At 39.3% G+C, this 18,810-nt stretch overlaps 1 protein-coding gene across 4 annotated transcripts in view; it reads right to left on the bottom strand.

Annotated features, from left to right (window-relative positions):
• LOC101859642 (nucleolysin TIA-1) overlaps positions 1 to 18,810 on the bottom strand; it is a 95,854-nt gene that overhangs the window by 6,208 nt on the left and 70,836 nt on the right. The window contains exons 4-10 of one of the 4 annotated variants that reach the window (XM_035970032.1): positions 14,544 to 14,619; positions 13,967 to 14,072; positions 13,309 to 13,401; positions 9,207 to 9,291; positions 8,501 to 8,639; positions 7,923 to 8,170; positions 6,602 to 6,758 (exon numbers count right to left, since the gene is read on the bottom strand). In XM_035970032.1, the coding sequence (XP_035825925.1) occupies positions 6,614 to 6,758; positions 7,923 to 8,170; positions 8,501 to 8,639; positions 9,207 to 9,291; positions 13,309 to 13,401; positions 13,967 to 14,072; positions 14,544 to 14,619 (892 nt within the window). In that variant the 3' untranslated portion in view covers positions 6,602 to 6,613. The remainder of the gene's footprint in view (positions 1 to 6,601; positions 6,759 to 7,922; positions 8,171 to 8,500; positions 8,640 to 9,206; positions 9,292 to 13,308; positions 13,402 to 13,966; positions 14,073 to 14,543; positions 14,620 to 18,810) is intronic. The other 3 variants (XM_005099386.3, XM_035970033.1, XM_035970034.1) reach the window with 3 other exon arrangements.

The following is an 18,810-nucleotide window of genomic DNA, read 5'->3' as shown; positions in this document are numbered from 1 at the left end:
TTCTGAGAGTCAAAAATTAGATATTATATTACAGAACATAAAGAGCCCCCACATGCATTCACACAATTACTCCCATATAGGAAAAAAGAATGTAGACTATGAATTTAGAAAAACAACTATTAAAATTTTCCAATCACAAAATCTATTTTCTGTCCTAAATTGATCTCAGAAATACCCAAATTGCTTTTTCAAAGCAAATTTATTGAAATGTGACAAACAAACGTAGTTGAGTTAAAACATTTTGCTCTGCTCCCAACACCATACAGGATAAGATGCAAAGTAAGGAATAGTTCTGACAACACGACAACTTTTAAAAAAAGCATGCATCAAAAGAAGTTGAGAGAGAGTAATGGAAGCTTCTCCACTCAACAAAGGTGGGCAACAGACTAAAAATAACAATTTTGTGAAGTTTTTCATAAATGAAAAAAAAAAAAAAAAAAAGAGCCAACTTCAAGGTGTTGCTGTTAAGTCATTTAGCCAGACAACAACCTGTGGGTGTTGAGCTGAAAAACAGAAATTTTTGCAACATGTCAGTGGCTGAGGCCAGCTAAACGTTGGGTGAGAGGTGGGGGTGGGGGTGGGAGGGATAAAGTTATCAATACACTCACACCAGTGGATTACAAGGGGCAATACATCTGGAGAAACAAGCAAAGCAGGTGGTTACTGTAATGCTCCAGTGACAAGGTGTGCCGGTAATGTGACTGCCCTCAGAAGTTGGAACCAGTGTCATATATGACAAAACAGACATCACATTCTCATTGAACCCTGTGAGGGTGTTGCTCAACGTCAAATGTCACAGCATCTTTTGAATTCAAGGTGTCACATCACATGCACACCCCATGAAGTGGGACAAGGGAGTAAGACTAGTAAGAGGAGGAAAAGAAGTAAGGACAGTGGGGGGATAAAGTGGGGAAAAAAAGAGTAAAAGAATGTCTGTTATTTGAGACAAAGGAGAAAATATACACAGCAGCATCATCACAGCAGAGATACCTGTGCCTTCTTTTTGAACTTTTGTATTATGTCTACAGTGTAGGGCAAAACACCAAAAGATAGGTCTCCCTATCGTATCTACTTGCAGATGTAAATGTCTTGATTGAATATTTGACTTCATGGAGCTGCACAAGAACATGAACTGATAGAAGCACCCCCTCCAGCAACTCCCTTCTCCCTCTACAAGGGTAAGACAAGAGAGATCCCAGTGGGAAGCTGACCAGTAGCCCAGAGTTGGGAGACCCACAGAGCATCTCAACTGACCCGACTCTCCCTCTATGGGTGAAACAATTCTTTACCAAGGACAGGACTGGCACCTTGTTCACATTACTCTCTCAAGACAAGGGTTCTGCTGGACAAAGGTATCTTTGGCTAGTCAAGTCATATTTGAAGCACACCCTGCCTGCTCCTCCTAGAAGTTATGGCAAGTGCATGTAGCTTGCTGGACACTGGATAGAGTCATATTTTGAATTTCGAAAAACAAGGCTTAAAAAGAGGCCAACCTTTCCCCCCACATTCAACGCCATTGTAATCTATTTCATGTCCTTGACAAATTTTACAGAAAATCTAAGGGGGATGGCAGCTAGCATACTTAAACAGCTGTCACAGCCACTTTGTTCTCAATTTGTTTAATTAAGAACCAGAAAGGGGGGGAGGGGGAGGAAAGAGAGCGGGGATCAGCAAAGAAAATGAAAAAGTGTCAAAAAGACATCAACCTTGAACATGCCAAGCCAAGGAGCAAGGAAAAAAAAAGCGAATAACATTGAGTTGAGAAAAACCCAAAACGCTAGTCTGTAAGAAACTAGCAAAAAAACCAAGAGGAATTTTCTAAAACTCACTAGTGACAAATAAAGTGACGAATTTCAAAAAGAAAAGAAAAAAAGAAAAGCACAGAAAAGACAAGAGCAGTGGTGCAGACAAGCAGAAAAAAAGAAACCTGTAAAGAAGGATAGTGCAAACCGAAGCCAGATGTAATACAAATTAAGTATTTGCACTGAAATCTACCAAGCCAATCGAAAAAGAATAAAAAATGTTTTAAGAAAAAAAAAAAAAAAGGCCCTATACCAGGCTTAGATCAGTGATTTGGCCTTTGAGGGAACAAACACCTAAAGACTGCTAGAAAAATTGTCCTTGGAAAAATGCACACACAAATTTAAAGAAAACAAAACCATGTTACTAAAAACCAGTCATCTCTGCATCAACTTCATCAATTGTATGTCTATATATTGTAAGATTTCAAAATCTTGAAGAGTATTTTTTAAAACTGAAAAACAAAGCTTAAAAATTCAAATGATCATTTTGACATGAAATCTTCACAAGACATCAGAAAAGAAAATTTATGGGACAAATAAAAAAACCAATAAGAACAAAAGCAAAGTAAAATAAAGAGAATTACATTTTTAAAAAATAATTCATAGATACAAATAAAGGGTACAATTCTTAGGGAAGAGCGCTCCTGTACCCTCTTTGGAAACAAAGGAGTAGCTGAAGCCACAGGAATTCCCTCTCTCAGAAAAACCAGAGGAGACATCAGATTCCAATCATACTCCTACCACAAAAAACCTCAGACTCAAAATGAACGTTGAAACCAACAGATGTTATGAAAAAACTAGCAGCGTACACATATTATATATAGAGATAGGTCAATGGTCTGTAATGGTCTGTACAAACGTCAGCATTGCTGCATGGACCAGGAAGGGAAACTGGGAACAGACAAACAGGGCAGAAACACTTCCGGGAGAAAACACAGGTACCAAGTTTCACCACGACCAACACTGCCATGTCACAAAGACATGAGGACACGATAAAGACAAACCACCACAGAAACCACGTACAGTACAGGAATGTTTCAACCGCGCACGCTAATAATGATTTTGATACAAAAAGTCCCAAGGAAAACTCACTGAGTAGTAGGTAACAGGATTTTATGGACACCTATTTACAGGTACTAGTGCTCGCAGCACTTTGGAATACTGGCCCATCCAACGCTCTATGAATGGGGAGGGGGGGTGTGTGCCTGGAGGACCTACGGGGACCAGCAGCCTTTACACTGGAGACTGGGATGTCCATTTTTAAAGATAAATGAGAAGAAGAAGAAGGTACTAGTAGTTTTAATCAAGAATCTGAAGTATTTTGCTTTACATTTCTGAACAAATTAATTTTCAGAGACAGAATACTGAGAATCTACATAAATATGATTCATCAGTTCATATCAAAGTTAGTACTGTCAAATTCATACAGATACTTGGATGAGTGATTTGTCCAGCACATTGGAACACCTGTGCACAGAAGACAAAAAACCCTGGCCAAAACTTCAGCAACATGAAAATATCTTAACAAAGCCTCAGAAAGAAATGATGAGGAGTGGAAGAGAGGAACAGAGTTCGGACACATCTAACATAAATTTACAAAATAACACAATGCTGTCTTCCATCTTGCATCATGTTTTCCCCACTCAAGCCTTCCCTCTCACTGCAATGTCTCTCTTCTAAATCATTTCAGACTCAAGCACAAAAATCATCTTCATACATTCAACGGGGATGGTGAAACCTACATGACAGAAGCAGCACACAAACTTTTTGCTTTCCTTTCCTCCTTTCAATCTCTCCATCCCCTGCACCCCCCTCTCTTTCTCCCATATACTGTGGACTGTTTATTCTTCCAGCACTTTTTTTTTTCTCTCAAGAGGTATAAAATAGTTGTTTTTATTTCTGTTGCCAAATTTCATGAACTGAGCACAAATTTTTATGAAAAATCTTTAAGATCTTAGTTAATTGTGCTCTTCCATAGAATTTCACTGTTTACAGCTGCACTTAACATGCTCAATAAAATTCACAAAAGCCTGCCCAGAATCGGTTATTCTGTAAACAGATACATGCAAACATTATTTTAGATTTCACACATATTATTCACCCACTGCGCACACACAAAACCACAACTGAGAAAACATTCACATTGTTAGGAAGAGGGCTCAAGTCTAGCTAGAGAGTCAGTAGAAGTAAGTGATGAGTAGGTTGAGTTGAGCTTAGCCAGAGAACACCCCAAGCACACACACACACACACGCACGCACACACAAATACACACCACAAACACACGCACACACATACACTTACACACACACGCGCGCACACCAGTAGCTCACATGAGAGGACTGCAGGTGAAAGCATTACAGTTATTGACATCTTCAAAACCACACGCTTGCTAGGAGGTCAATGTCATGCAAACCCAGCCAGATCTTTCACCACACCTTTCTTTTCTTATGGTGACCCTTTGTAGTCAACTTTAAAAAAATGATATTCTTTCTTTAGATCACACTGAACCAATTTTGAACCCCCACCCCCCGACTCACTGCATTTTTAAAGATTATAATTTCATAATGAGTTTAAAAAATTTTTTTTTCTTAAACAGGGCTTTAATTACCAGTACTCTATTGCAATGTCAGTGTGCTCATTAGAAAAAATTAGGGTTTGGTTTGACAGGCATGGTGAAGAAATCTGCCTCCGGTCAGCAAACATACCTACAGCTGTACACAAGCAGGAACTTATGACGACCTTCTCTCTCAGCCCTCCACATAGGACTCTGAGTCTTCTAGCAGAAATTCATAAATCATGGATTACAATCACAGTGAATGACAGAGAACATGAGGCCCAGGGATGACGATGAGGACAATGGCAATCAATAAGATGTCATGGTGAAAGACAAGGACTTTGGGGGGCATGACGGAAAAGAAACTGAACCATTAGGAGGTGAGAAGTCTGGTAACTTCACCTGAGCAAATTAAAGTTCTTCAGCACCATCACTCACTTAGCAAGAGCAGGGAGGTTATACTATCTAATGCCCTGGAATGAGAATCACACAAAGCAGATGGAAACCTTTGACTTAAAGAACAGCTTGAAAACAAGTTAGAGAAATGAAACTGGCATTAGGATTCCTATGCACCCTGGCACCTCCATATTAACAGAAAATATCTTTGAAGACCATTTTGAAGACCAACATCTGAGTTTGGCAGCCTAGATGGCTCAAGGATCTATATAAGACATTGACACTAAAAGAAAGGAGACGGACGGTCTAAAGATAGGAACTAAATTGGCACTCAGGAGAAGGCAGAACGAGTGAACAAACAAGGCTAAAGGCTCAGACACAATCAGATCACACATCTAGCAAGGACAAATGAGAAATCCCTGGAGACCAGAAGTGGATAAAAAGTACTGGAAGGTCTCTGTTGGGAAATGATATGCTTTTCACAGAACTGTCAATCCTGCAATCAAAGGACAGCAAAACAGTGGAACACTTCTCTGTATTAAAATAATTTCACTCCCTCAAGTACAAAAATCTCTGAAAGAACCAACTTTGGTGTCCTACATTCATAAAATACTTATGACTATATCACCCAAAAGTGATAATAGGAATAGTTTCAATATTCAAAAGCAAAAATAAGAAAGGGAAAAAAAAAAAGAATTCTGCACACAAAAAAAATTTCAACGGCTGAAGATGGAGGCAAAGTAAAAAAAGGGCAAAAGCAGAGTACCGGATTCATAAAAAAGGTAAAAAGAAAAGAAACACAAAGGCTGAACATCAGCTAAACCACACCAAGAAAAAAGTTGCTTATTCTTCTTTTTTGGAATTTAGATGGCAACCAAAGAAGGAACTGAGAAACAGCTCCACTACTCTATACAACATCAAAGTATGAAATCAAAAACATTTAGTAGAGAAATATAATCCATCTACCCCACAACCAATGTAGCCACAGGTTAGAAATAATATTTTTTCCAAACGAATTATGATGAAGATTTTGTGAAAAAATAAAAACAACAACAAAACACTCACACAATACGAAAAGAAGGCAAAAAACCAGGAAAAATACAACAGTGTGTGCAGAATATCACGGGACAGACACACAGAGTAAACAAAAAGAATTTAGAGGATTGACTTCTATGAATGAAATAGAAAAATGGAGCGTTATCAATGCAGAGATGACCTGTTTTGTCGCTGATTTGTCTTTAAGATGATGAGGACAAATACGAGCTCAATAAAGATGCTATTGTTTTGGCAAACTGTTAAACCCAGTTTCTGTTGTTTATTTCTTGGCAGAAAGAGGTTCAGAAAGCAAGCTGAAGACATTTTTTCAAAAAAAGTTTTAGTCTAGTCAAAACTACTTTCACATGAGATAAGTTTCTATTTTAAAAAACCCAGATGAGAGTGGTTTGCTTATTAAACTTCAAGGTCCCATCACCATAATACTTAGTATCACAAACCAATAAGTCAAGTCTTGCACAAAATAAAAATTAATAATTAACTACCAAAAACCACGTAGACAGAAACTGGGTCCAAAAGCTTTAGAGTGAAAAAAAAATAAAAAAAATCAAAGATGTTACTTCCAGGGGGGAGGGGGGGGCGCAAAAAAATAACCCTTTCAGCAAAATTTCAGGGAAAAAAAAGTCCCAAAGTTGACACACTGAGTAAATGAATGAAAAAAAAGCAGGATCTTTCATACGAAAAACCCCCAATAAAAACAGCAAAGTTTTTTTTGGTAAATGCGGTATTAATAATGATAAATATAAGTGTGGTACAATAAGGAAAAAAGGGTTGGTAGGTAAGAAAAACACTGGCCATTTCACTGATCTAGGAGCCCGGTATAGGAAAACTGTCAATCTCACCCTGCGGCATGGGGTAGCCAACAACTCCCTGGCCCTGGCCGTTGAACTGCTGCTGTTGGGTGGGCTGTACCTGGATGCCCGTGTACTGACCCATGGGCACGTTCATGCTCCTGGGGACCACAGCAGGGGAGGGGGGAGGGAATAGGGTGTGGGGGCACAATGGAAAGTCTGTTAGCGTAGGCAGAAAAAAAACAGGCTCAAGGCTCCAGGTGTCACCACATCCAAACACTACTCTCTCTGCCTCACAAATTTTCTAAATGACCATTCATTAACAGAAAAAGTTGAAAAGAAAATTACTTACCTCTACCGTCACGTGGCATCTTTATCATAAACTATCAAATTAAAATGTGGTAAATGCAATTAGTTCCTTGAAAAAAACTAACAGGTGGTAGATAAGTACTAAATGCACATTTTTATACTTCTTTCTTTCTTCAAACAAATACATTTTTATTTTAGTGTTTCTATGTCACAGTGGGACCTTGTGACTCATTGCTGTCAAAAAATCCTCGCTTACACCTGCAACATTTCATCAATTAAATTTTCTGTAGCTCACACTAGAGCGCTCTAGTCCATATATGTGGAAATCATTTCCAACTTACACTCAATGCTAGTCTGCTAGAGTATCATGCTTGGCAAAAATGTCACATACATGCTAATAAGATAGTCCTGATGACATTTAGCCATACAAAATGATACAATTATGCTTGTGTGATAAACTACTTTTGGTAAGACTTACGGCACTTGCAACACAATAAGGTCATATAAGTGCCGAAGATTAAAGAAGTTACAAGAGCAACAAAAACAAAAAAGAAGTTTTGTTTGTTTTAGTAGAGGTTTTAAGGCGCTTGCAACCGCATAAGGTCATAATTATGAGCGCCAGAAGATAAGAGGTGTTACAAGGAAGTAACAAACATAAAAAAGAAGGAGGGGAGATAAATACGATAGATGTTTGATAAGAAATAAGGAGCAAACCACACCAGAGCACCCGCCAACCACCCACACAAAAAAGAAGGAGGAGAGATCAGGACGATGGAGGTTTGATAGGAAAGAAGGAGCAAGCCACACCAGAGCACCCGCCAACCATCCACGATAAACTAACAGAGTGTGTAATTATTTAAAATAAAATGGACACTTCTCTGTCACAGGACAGGAGCTGTAAATAATTAATTGGAACCAGCCCCAGTACAACCCAGATGTTGACATCCTCCCCCCCCCCCCAAAAAAACACAACAACAACCAACAACCCAAAAACCACTCATTGGTTAAGTCCTCACCCGTAGGCCTGGTAGTTGGAGTAGGCGGGCCACTGGCCGGGGCCGGCAGGAATGTACTGGCCCTGAGCGGCCACGGGCGCCTGGTAGGTGGGTGCCCCTGTAGCGTACGGGTTGGAGGGGTAGTATCCCATGTTATAAAACTGATGACTGTACGGTGCTGTGGCTGGCGGAGCTGCCATTTGTGGTTGCTGCTGAGATGGGACCATCACCACAGGCGGCTGTCGGGGATCAACAACACTCGTCATTGTCTGTTTTTAGTTTTAGAAAGAGTTTTACAGCACGTCAAACAATTAGGTCAAATAAATGCTGAAGGAGGAGAGATAAAGATGACAGACAGGAAAGAAATAATAAACTGCACCAGAACACACATCAAACATGCACATTTTTTGTTGTTTGAAGTAAGTAGAGATTTCACAAATACAAATACATCACACGAAATGTACGGGATGTACGGGTGGTTATCTGTAAAACTGACAAAACAAAACTTTGAACCTGACAAAAAAACATAAAGAAACTGTAGAAACAGTTTTTTGCTAGTCTTAGGCAGAGAAATGGAAGGACAGATTATTGAAACTTACAGAGTTAGACGTTGTCTGCTGAGCGGATGGGTTCGAGTCGTTCGACTCCTTGCCCCAAGAGCACTTGACCGGCTGGTCACTGATGCTAGTACCGTGCACGGCACAGATGGCTTGAGTGGCGGCCTCCTTCGTGCTGAACCTGGATACAAAAGAACACATCACTTCAATCAACTGCTCTTTTCTTGGCAACAATTTGTTGCAGTTTGTTGTTACGGTAGTACATTACAACTCCTTTGACACAATTCAGGCTGCTTTAACTTTAAGTGTTTGGGTCAACTTGTCCTAGTAATTTAATAAGTTTCCCATATCAGCAAGGAAGGGAACCATCTCACGACAAACTTCAACTTAGCAATGTTTTGAGGGATATAATACTTCTTTCTATTATCTACACTGCTTCACTAGTAAAATAGAGCAGAACCCACAAAACAATTACAACACACAAAAATATGAAACTTTCTTTACACATATAAAAAAGAACTTGGAGAAGATTTTAAAAATAAAAAGCTCCACCATTCTCCACTTATATCTTAACACATTCATTAATTTTCAAGAAGCGAAAATTTTTAAACAAAATAAATAATTTAAAAAATCATCCTTCTATATAAGAGGAACAATTGATCAATCAAGTATTTCTAACATTATATTCTGCCATACCGCTCCGGCACACACTTTCCACAGATATAAATTCACACAAATGGGCACTCACCGAATAAAGGCATATCCTTTATCCTTGAAGACACGGACTTCCTGTATGGTGCCATACTGGGAAAATGTCTTTCGCATCAGCTCCTCTGCAGAGGGAAAGAGGAAAATAACAGTGAAATGTTAGATGTTATGATCCTTGCTCTTTCCGAAATGTACTCAAGATTTTTTGGTAGATATTGTAGTCACCATTGAGACAGTACCATAAATGCAGGATTTGGTTAGGGATAGAGTAGAGTTATGGGAACACTGCAAAGGAGAGGGAGCAGACCACACTTAGGCAAGCAATGATAACCTGCTCCTTTTCTTGCTATGTAACTTATTTAAAATCAAACCACCCATTCAGAGTTTGGGTTGCAAAAAACAAAGCAAAGGAGAAACACTTTTAAGAAACATCAAATCTCTCAGACTAGGGCTTCAATAAGTCATGTAAGTATAAAACAGTTTCTTAAATATGTTGCTTTACACCCCAAAAAATACAATTTAGATCTCAGTAAGGTGGGTGCGGTGTGCTATTTCAGATAAAAAGAAGACCATCCATTAAATATATCTTGTATTAGTGCAAGTCAAACCCACATCTACTGGTCAGACCCATCGTGTTTCAATCTAACCCCATCACAAGGAAAACCCTTCTTATCACACTTCAAGCTAACCTTGTTGCAAGAAAACCCTTCTCATCACATTTTAATCTAACCTCATTGCAGGGAAAACCCTTCTCATCACATTTTAATCTAACCTCATTGCAGGGAAAACCCTTCTCATCACATTTCAATCTAACCTCATCGCAGGGAAAACCCTTCTCATCACATTTCAATCTAACCTCATCGCAGAGAAAACTCTCTCATCACATTTCAATCTAACCTCATCGCAGAGAAAACTCTCTCATCACACTTCAATCTAACCTCATCGCAGAGAAAACTCTCTCATCACACTTCAATCTAACCTCATTGCAGGGAAAACTCTCTCATAACATCTTAAACCATTTCATTGCAGGAAAACCCTTATCTAATCCCAGACTAACCACCACACTGTAAGAAAACCTTTGTGAACTCCAAGTGGAGAAGAAGCAAGTTCTGAATAAAGACAGGGGTGGTGGTGGTTTGGGGGTGGGGGAAGGAGGAGAGGCACCCACAACAATACTACCACCTAGAACGGGGAAACAAAAACAGGAAAGCTCAAAGATTGCTTGTTCCAGGAAGTTCTTTTCGCTAATACATCCTGGTCTTGTAATCAAATTGTATTCAAGTCCCAAAAGACATTGTCTAGCTCAGCCATTGATTTTTCTGTGTTGGCGGAGCCATCACAGGCCGCTCCCCATCAAACACTTGGCCCCGCCCACTTTCAAGATTCCCTTTAGACTTGGAAGTCCTTCATGTTTAAGTGAATTTCTTCCCCCTAGAGAATGTGTTGGAGAATTCTCTTCCTAGTTTTTTTGCATTCTGATATGAAATGGAAGAAGTGCCTTGAGAGCTGAGAGAGGTAAGCAAATTTCAGAGAGAGATGCAAAGGTTTAAGGCTCACTGAATAGAGAAGCTAAACACAAAACCCATGAGGATCCAGAAAAAGTTTTTGTTTTTACAAATTCTCCGCCACACCTCAAGGGAAGTCAAATGTCTTTTCTTCTACATATATACATAAATAATGTTTCTCTTAGAATACAGGTCCCTCACCTTTCAGGAAGCCATTTGCAGTTTTCTGAGGCACTGGTACTCTTTAGTTATACAAAGAAAAGCAGTTTCTGTTTTGGGAAGGAACTAATTTAGATCTCAGCCCAGGCATGGACTTTAATGGCCTATTCAAATCCATCTGAGAACTAATTTAGATCTTAACCTAGGCATGTACTTAATAGCCTATTCTACTTCCACCTGAGATTTTGTTTAAAGGCGCAACATTCACAGGGTTTTTGCTCTTATTTGAGAAGACCATTACTCAACATTTTACTGTTGGTGCAATAAAGAACATGGGAAAAAACAACACCAAAGCAATCTATGGACTGTACGAGCTGGGAATCAAAACACGAACTTTGGCATGAGTGGCAAACATCTTATCTCCAGAGTAGCAAGTCCCCTCGGGGACAAAGCAACAAAACCACAAGAGAAAGAGGAGCCTCTGAACAAAGGCAAAAACAACTGGAGTAACATCGCTCCAAGGTTTGTACCAAATTGGACAGGAAATTATGTGAGAGCATACAGCCCCCTACAGAAAAAGTTGCCGATGTTTCCAAAAGCAAAATTAATAAAACTGAATATTGCAGGAAGCCAGTCTCTTTCCAATACAATTATAACGACACAAGCAGCCAGAAAAGTCAAGGTCTTCTCACTTTATAAATTCCATTCAAGCTCATTTAAATTTATGTTTGTCTACTTCCATTATTGTTTGTACAATTTCCTAAAGACTTCTTTATAAACCACCTATAACAAATAGATGTGCACAACGCATATAAAAACACATTTTTCAAAGACATAGGTCCAACCGTAATCCTTTGTGGAAAGTTAAGAAGTTGAGAAAAGAGTAAAACTCCATAGTCACAATTCAGAACGCTAAAGACACCAGAGATGACGAACGAACCAAGATGAAGTGAGGAGAACAGGCTCTGGGGATGTTCCAGGAACAAGTAAATGAATATACCAGACAGCAGAGCCTGAGCAACTCCCTAGGTCTATTCCAAAGGAACCGGCTCTAATTTTAAACATTGCAAATTGAGCTCTAAAACTGTGTTAGCTGCGTTGGTCAGACCAGACGGCGGTTTGATAGCTCCACTCCGCCGACTCCCCTGGGAAGACGGGGCAAAAGAGTAGAAGAAAGACTTGTCTCTTGACTTGAAACAGACTTTCGCTTTCACTGCATTAGGGAAACAGCAACTTGCCAAAATGACAGGCATCTCAAGGGAGGGTCTCTCCCTGGTTCCTTCATCAGCATAGATAACCCAACATTGTGGGGAAAGGGGGGGGGGAGGAGGAGAGTAAGGGTACAGATGTTATCATGTTCTAACAAAGTCTTTGAGTGTGTAAGCATATATATGCGTGATAGTGGCAGAGTTGAAAATATGCGTGATAGTGGCAGAGTTGAAAATGTGAATGGTCATGATAGCGTTCACAGTACCAGGAAAGGAATGGGCAGGATAGAGAAATAGATGAGGCAGACCACATGGGAATGCTGACTCCCAGTAGTCCCAGACTTCTCGTCACAGGCAACTGATCCACTGAGTAACTAGAAAATAAATCAGAAGTATACATCTCCTTCTCCCCCTCACCACCACAACCCACTTTGTTCAATTAAATGTTCTCTTCCCAAGAGCGCCAGATGTTATAGCTGACTGCCAGACGGTCTACCAATAAACTCCCATTAACTTCACCATCTGATCCCAAGTTCTCATTGCTTTACAGTCAACAGATCACAATTACGATACACCCTGCAACAATAGCTGTAGCAGCTGTTCTTTATATACTTCAAAAGCTGTACAAACCATTCAGTCAATTTACACAGAAATTAATATGTTATCGTATTCATGCAATTATCCAGGGACTTGATAGTCTCCTAAGAATGTAATGAAAGAAACAAGCCTTTAGTTTTCCCTTGTACTGATCCTCCTTTGAGATAGGGAGAGGCAAATCCACACAATTACAGGCTTATGTGACTGCACAACTAACTTGGCCCACCACATCAATACTATTTAAATAGTTCCATCTCATTCCCTCCCCTCTCCTTCTGACATACAGTACAGTATCACAGCTTGCTAGAGTCTTAGAACTATCTTCTAACATCCTTTTCCAACTGCTGTACCCATTTGCAACTGGACTGGACGGACTGAGGAAACAGGCCAATATGCCTTTCTACAGGACAAATTGTACAGTTGAAATTGTCCAAGACGACAATGAATTGTCTTGGAAAAAAGTGGTTGCCTTAGACAGGTGGTCAAGTCGGATAGTGTCATTATAATTTAGACAAAAATGTTAAGGGGAGAAGTGAAAGGTAGTCATTTGTACAGGTCTTGGACAGGTGGCTCTTAGAGCAGGTACACCCGACTGTACATGTTTTATCAAGCCCAGCTGGAGATCAAACCCACAAACTAACAGGTGCTTGTCCAATGTCTAAAATTCCCCTACCGGTCAAGCCATTAGTAACTCCTCCACAGTACACTGTACAGTTGGTCGGGGATGACTGGCTGAACACCTCCTCATAGACCAGGGGCTTTGTGTCTGAAACAAAATAGACAAATCATGCATGTAGTTGGAGAAAAAGATATGAGTACAACTACAATGAAAAACAGAAAATGTAACTCATGGTGGGTCTGCAAAGCAAATCCCATATTTGGGTAACGAAAGGGGATGTTGTTGTTGTTAGCGATCCAGTAGCATCTGAGAACGAAAGGGGATGAAGACAACAGAAATGAAAGTAGAAAGAATAGCCCACACGAGATAACCACCAACCAACCACCACTGCTGTCTCAAAGTGCTCGGATTATCATTCAAAGGTACTAAGCCAGCCAACAATAAGGGTACCATGACTGAAACAACTTTTGATCTTTATGTCCTTGAACAAACATTACTAATCCTTTACATGTTTTTTTCATTCTAAAAATTGCACACATGAAATCCTGCTCTGCCACAACAGATATTTCGAAACAGTAGAAAGAAACCGAACTAAAGAACAAAGTAGAAGATATAACACTAGAAAAAATGCCTAAAAATTCAGACAATTCATTGCCAAAATCAAAGAGAAAGAGGGAGTAAAACGGAAAGTTTGAGATGAAGAAAAACTTACTCTCTTTGACTACAGGAGCTGGTGGCTTCCGGGTGGCCCAGTTGGTCCGTATGGGCCGGGTGCCCAACCACTGGTTGTTCATTCCATTTATAGCCTGCTCTGCATCCTGAGAAAACAAAACACAAAATGTCATTCAGCTAGAAGAAACTTGAGTTTTGTTATTTAAAAGAGTCACGTATCACTTATTTTGGCTACCTGTCAGAGAATTAGCTCAAGACAGACGCCAACCAAATACATAAAGGAAAGAAAATAAAGACACAATATAACTCCAAAAACAGAGGTAAGAAAGATTTTCAAAGCTTTTTAGGTGGGACTCAGCCTACAGAAGAAATCAAATTGACACATTTTCAAGGGCTGAGATAGTTTACATTTTTCAATTCCCCATTTCTATACAATAAGAACTGACATTCTCCCCATCTTGAGCACAGCGGGTACAAATACAAATTGTAAACTTATTGAGAACAAAATACCACACTGTTAATCTAGTTTTTAAAGTGGTAACTTCTGAATCAGAGAAAAGATACCAAACCCACAACAAGAAACTGATCAGCAACAATGTACACACACAAGCTGTTACCTGTTTATTCACAAATGAAACAAAGCCATAGCCTTTGGATTTCATGGTGGCTGGGTCCCGTATGATCTTACAGTCTCTGAAAAATGAAAACAAAACATGTTTGAAAGATCAAAACTATTCAAGTAAGACAAAATAAGTTCTATATCTAAAAAATCAAAAGACAAGACTTAAGTGAGATATAAAGAAAAACAAGGAAGAAAACTGTAGGAATGTTTTTTAAATTTAATGTTCAGTCCTTTCCATTTCATCAACTGATGATTGAGAGAAACACTGTGAGCTCAGCAGAGATAGACTTGGTGATACAGACTTTCTGTCATTACGACCGACATAGTCACAGAGAACCCACATGCACCAGAGAGAGGAGCTGTCCTTACAGTCAGTCTAATACCCACAGATCAAAACTTGACACAGGAAGAAATTAAGAAACAAAAAGATCTGATGACAAAAATTAAAACAAAACAAAAAAACTGAAGCCTTTCCTCTACAGCACACAATAACACTACTAAATCTATGTCTCGGGAGGGGAAAACCAAGGTGTTTTGAATAAGTGAATGGGAAGGGAAAACGATAGTGACCATAAAATCGATCCTGCATTTACTATGAAAGAGAAAACAAAAAACAGGGGAGCACTAATACAAAAGCTGCATGCTAACATCAGAGCTGGAGGCTACTGTACATACTGCCCTTGTGCCTGCAACACTATAACAAAACAATAATACCCAAAGCTCAAAGAGCATTCACCATCACTTGGTGGTTCTTCACTGATATCAGTGAAATGGCATACGTAGGCTTCTAGGGAAAAGATTTCAGTCTTGAACTGTATTATAAATTACGAGATGTGGAATATAATGGTATGGACCTTAAGATCCCAATGCCAAACAAGTTCTGCCTTAAATCCTGGTTTTCTTTTGATAAAAAAAAAAAAATGATACTATAAATGTCCCACAGTATTGAGCAGAAAACGTCATGCAAGATTCCACTTTCCTACACCGTAATCTAACCAATAACAATTTCGAAAGCATGTCTATTTGACTAGCCACCCCAGGGGAACACTTCACTGCCAATGACCGTAACAGAGCCCAAAAGAAAGTTTAGTCTGTGAGTCTTGGGCGTGTGAAAACTCACCGTAACCTATGGACTGACTAATGAATACTGTGTTCAAGAATAAGAAAGGCAAACTTCAAATGTTTCAACAAAACCCAAGATTGGACAATTAAGGCATGTTTCACTGGTCAATGATGTTAATAGCTTTTTGCTTGGTATATTCTGCTGTCAATGTTAAGGGAGAGAAATATTCTGACTAAACAATGGGATAAATAAACCCTACACCAATCCTGAAAAATTTCCATTCACCCAAAACTTTGCTTTTTCGTCCCTTACAGCAATGATCTTAGATTAAAGCTCATGTAACCGTCAAACACAGAAGCAGCTTCATAAAAATAAGTGACAACTACCAATGACAGCAGGGTGGTAAACACAAATATCTGATCTCAAAACTTGAAAGATTTAACAAGTACCAACAGTCCTAAGATCAACTCTCATAATTCTTCATTTACTCATTTACTTTTGATCTTAATACCAACTTTGAAAGAAAATGGTGAAAGTGACAGGGAATTTGTGTTCTTAGCAACCACTTTGGTGAAGCTTCAATGATATACAAGAGTAAAAAAGTTATTAAAAAACCCAAAAAGATGAAAAAGACTGTGAAGGAGGGGACAAATCACCCGCAAAAAAGAGAGATATCGTACTAGTTTTTGCATTGCCTGCAGCTTCCAAGCCAAAGAGAAGAACAACACACATGACAATGAACCTCTGCGGAGAAGGAGCCAAGTGTAAAATCAAGCATAGTTGAATCACAAACACGAATAAGAGAGTAACTGGAGTAAGAAAATATGGAATCTGTTTCGCTTGTAACGGTTTATAAGAAATGGGTTGAAAACCAAGAAAAATCACAAAAGAAAGCCATGGAGGGGGAATAATATATCAAATTTTAAAAGTAGAAATGAAAAAAACAGGTCATCACAAGAGCCCCGAGACATAGCCTCCACTGAGCAATCAATCCAGTTCCCTGGTCGCTGGTCAGACTTCTAGATTACGCACATTCAACGATAGCATGAACATGTTTTTAAAAATTTATTTATATATCCCCCCCCCCCCCCAAAAAAAAAAAAAACCTCAGAAATTTTGGGAATGAAAACAAACTGTTCACAAGTTTATTTGCTTTTAAAGTCCATCCCGATATACTTTTGTTATATGATGTTTACGCGGGGCCAACGGCCCCAAAAACAACCAAACACCCCCCCCCCCCCCAAAAAAAGCAAACAAAACAACAAACCCACAGTACTTAAAATAAATCCAGGCACTACAAAATGTTAGCTGTTTTCTGTCTCATGGCTTTTGGATGACACCAACATACTGCCCAAAAATAAATAAAGGTACTCTAAACAGGATCTGACCAAGGGGTCTATCATCTATAAAGGCTTGACCTGTGGAAAGTTAGACCCACAGAGAAATGGACTGGAAAGAACAAAAGAAAGAAGAAACCAAAAGAAAGAAAAAAAAACCCAACTAAAAATGGGACACTGAGCACTATATAATATCGTTAATGTCAAAATAACCAAGGAAAATGTTGACTGCCCACGTGGTGTTAGTAACTTTGGACTGGCCGGTTCAAAAAAGACTTTAATAACGCCCATTCAGTGCATGGAAAAAAGAAAGACTGACAAACAGAAAGGGGGACAGCAAAGAAGGGGGAACCTGTGAGTTTTGCCAACTATCTGTTCAAAAAAAAAAAGAAAGAAACTGTCAAAATGTGCAGCGATTAAACCATGAATGATGGTTTCTGCAGTTTGTCTTGCTATAATTAGAGTAAATTTAGTTTAATTTGGGTTTCTTTTGAGACATCACTCTTTAAGAAGGGGACCTAAAAAGAACAAGGCAATGTATTTATACCCTGGTTGCATGAAGCAGAACATAAAGACTCATCGGCTACACCTTGGTCACAAAATGGTAAACTTATTATAATGCACACTGGCTACGTCCACAGATTGGCAGGCAAAAAAAAAAAAAAGAAAAAAAGAAGAGTAGGGGACAGAAGCATCTTGTATATAGTCTACCTCTCACCCTCCTATTGTTATCTTCTGGTGCATACATACAAATAGACAAATGTCAATAACACACATACTGTCATGTCAATGTACTGTATGATGCACGCGTCTGCTAGTACCACTATAGTGTAAAGTGAAACATGCTGCTCTCCGGAACACAACAAAAGAAACACTAGCCAAGAGAATTCAAAATTTAATAACACTGAATAACTTGTAAAAAAAACTTGCTCTTTTAAGCGTAGAAAAAAGAAAAAATGGTTATGAAGACCAGAAACACAGAATGTATAATTAATCTACCGGACCACTCTTCATAAACAAGAGAAGAGAGCCGCAATGTAGTAATAATGTACTTTCAAAAAAATTTATGAAATTGCCAAATATATATATATATAAAAATTAATATGCAGGTGGAAAGAAAAAAAAGGGAAACAAGAGAAAGGCATACACGTTACTGCCCCCATGTCCTAGGGTCTAACTCTTGGCTCTCTTAGGAGCGGGCCTCCATCTGCGTGGGTACAAAGAACAGGAACCTGTTAGCAGAGGGGTTACAGAAGTCACGGTGGCAGGGCTCTCTGCCTCTTCTTTCTTGTTACTGGTGGTGGTGGAAATGCTTTTTTAAATGCCTATTTTTACAAAACTTTGATAATTTAGAAAAGGTGGACTGTTTCCACCCTGCCAGGGACAGCCACTGCTGTATGGTTTAGCCTAGGTTTACGGCACTTGCAACACAAATAGGTGATAGAAGTGCCGACGAAGTTTGGTGAAAAACTGTGAAATAGTTTAGGTGTAACGCACCTATCAACTTTTGAGTTTGGCTGTTTCGGTTTTCTTTGTAGAAAGGGTTAAGAGATCAACTATCTTTCCCATGCTGGAATCGACGTAACTTTTTCCACGTGCAAAGCAAAGGCCTTAGCCATGAGACCACAGATGCCTGTGCTCTGACACAAAGCTAGTCTCTCTTCCTCTGGCCAAAGTTCTAGGTAACCTGGCTAGAACAAGCCATGCTCTGCTAATCTCCTACGTCTAGATCTGTCCTTGTCCTCTATGGGACAAGAGTTTTCTTAAGCATCCGAGTGTGTGTGTGTGTGTGTGTGTGTGTGTGAGTGTGTGTGTGTGTGTGTGTGAGTGTGTGTGTGTGTGTGTGAGTGTGTGTGTGTGTG

Source organism: Aplysia californica, unplaced genomic scaffold, assembly GCF_000002075.1.
Source record: "Aplysia californica isolate F4 #8 unplaced genomic scaffold, AplCal3.0 scaffold00211, whole genome shotgun sequence".
In the NCBI taxonomy this organism is placed as follows: domain Eukaryota; kingdom Metazoa; phylum Mollusca; class Gastropoda; order Aplysiida; family Aplysiidae; genus Aplysia; species Aplysia californica.
The sequence above is the reverse complement of the archived record's forward strand: the minus strand, read 5'-3'. Positions and strand labels throughout refer to the sequence as shown.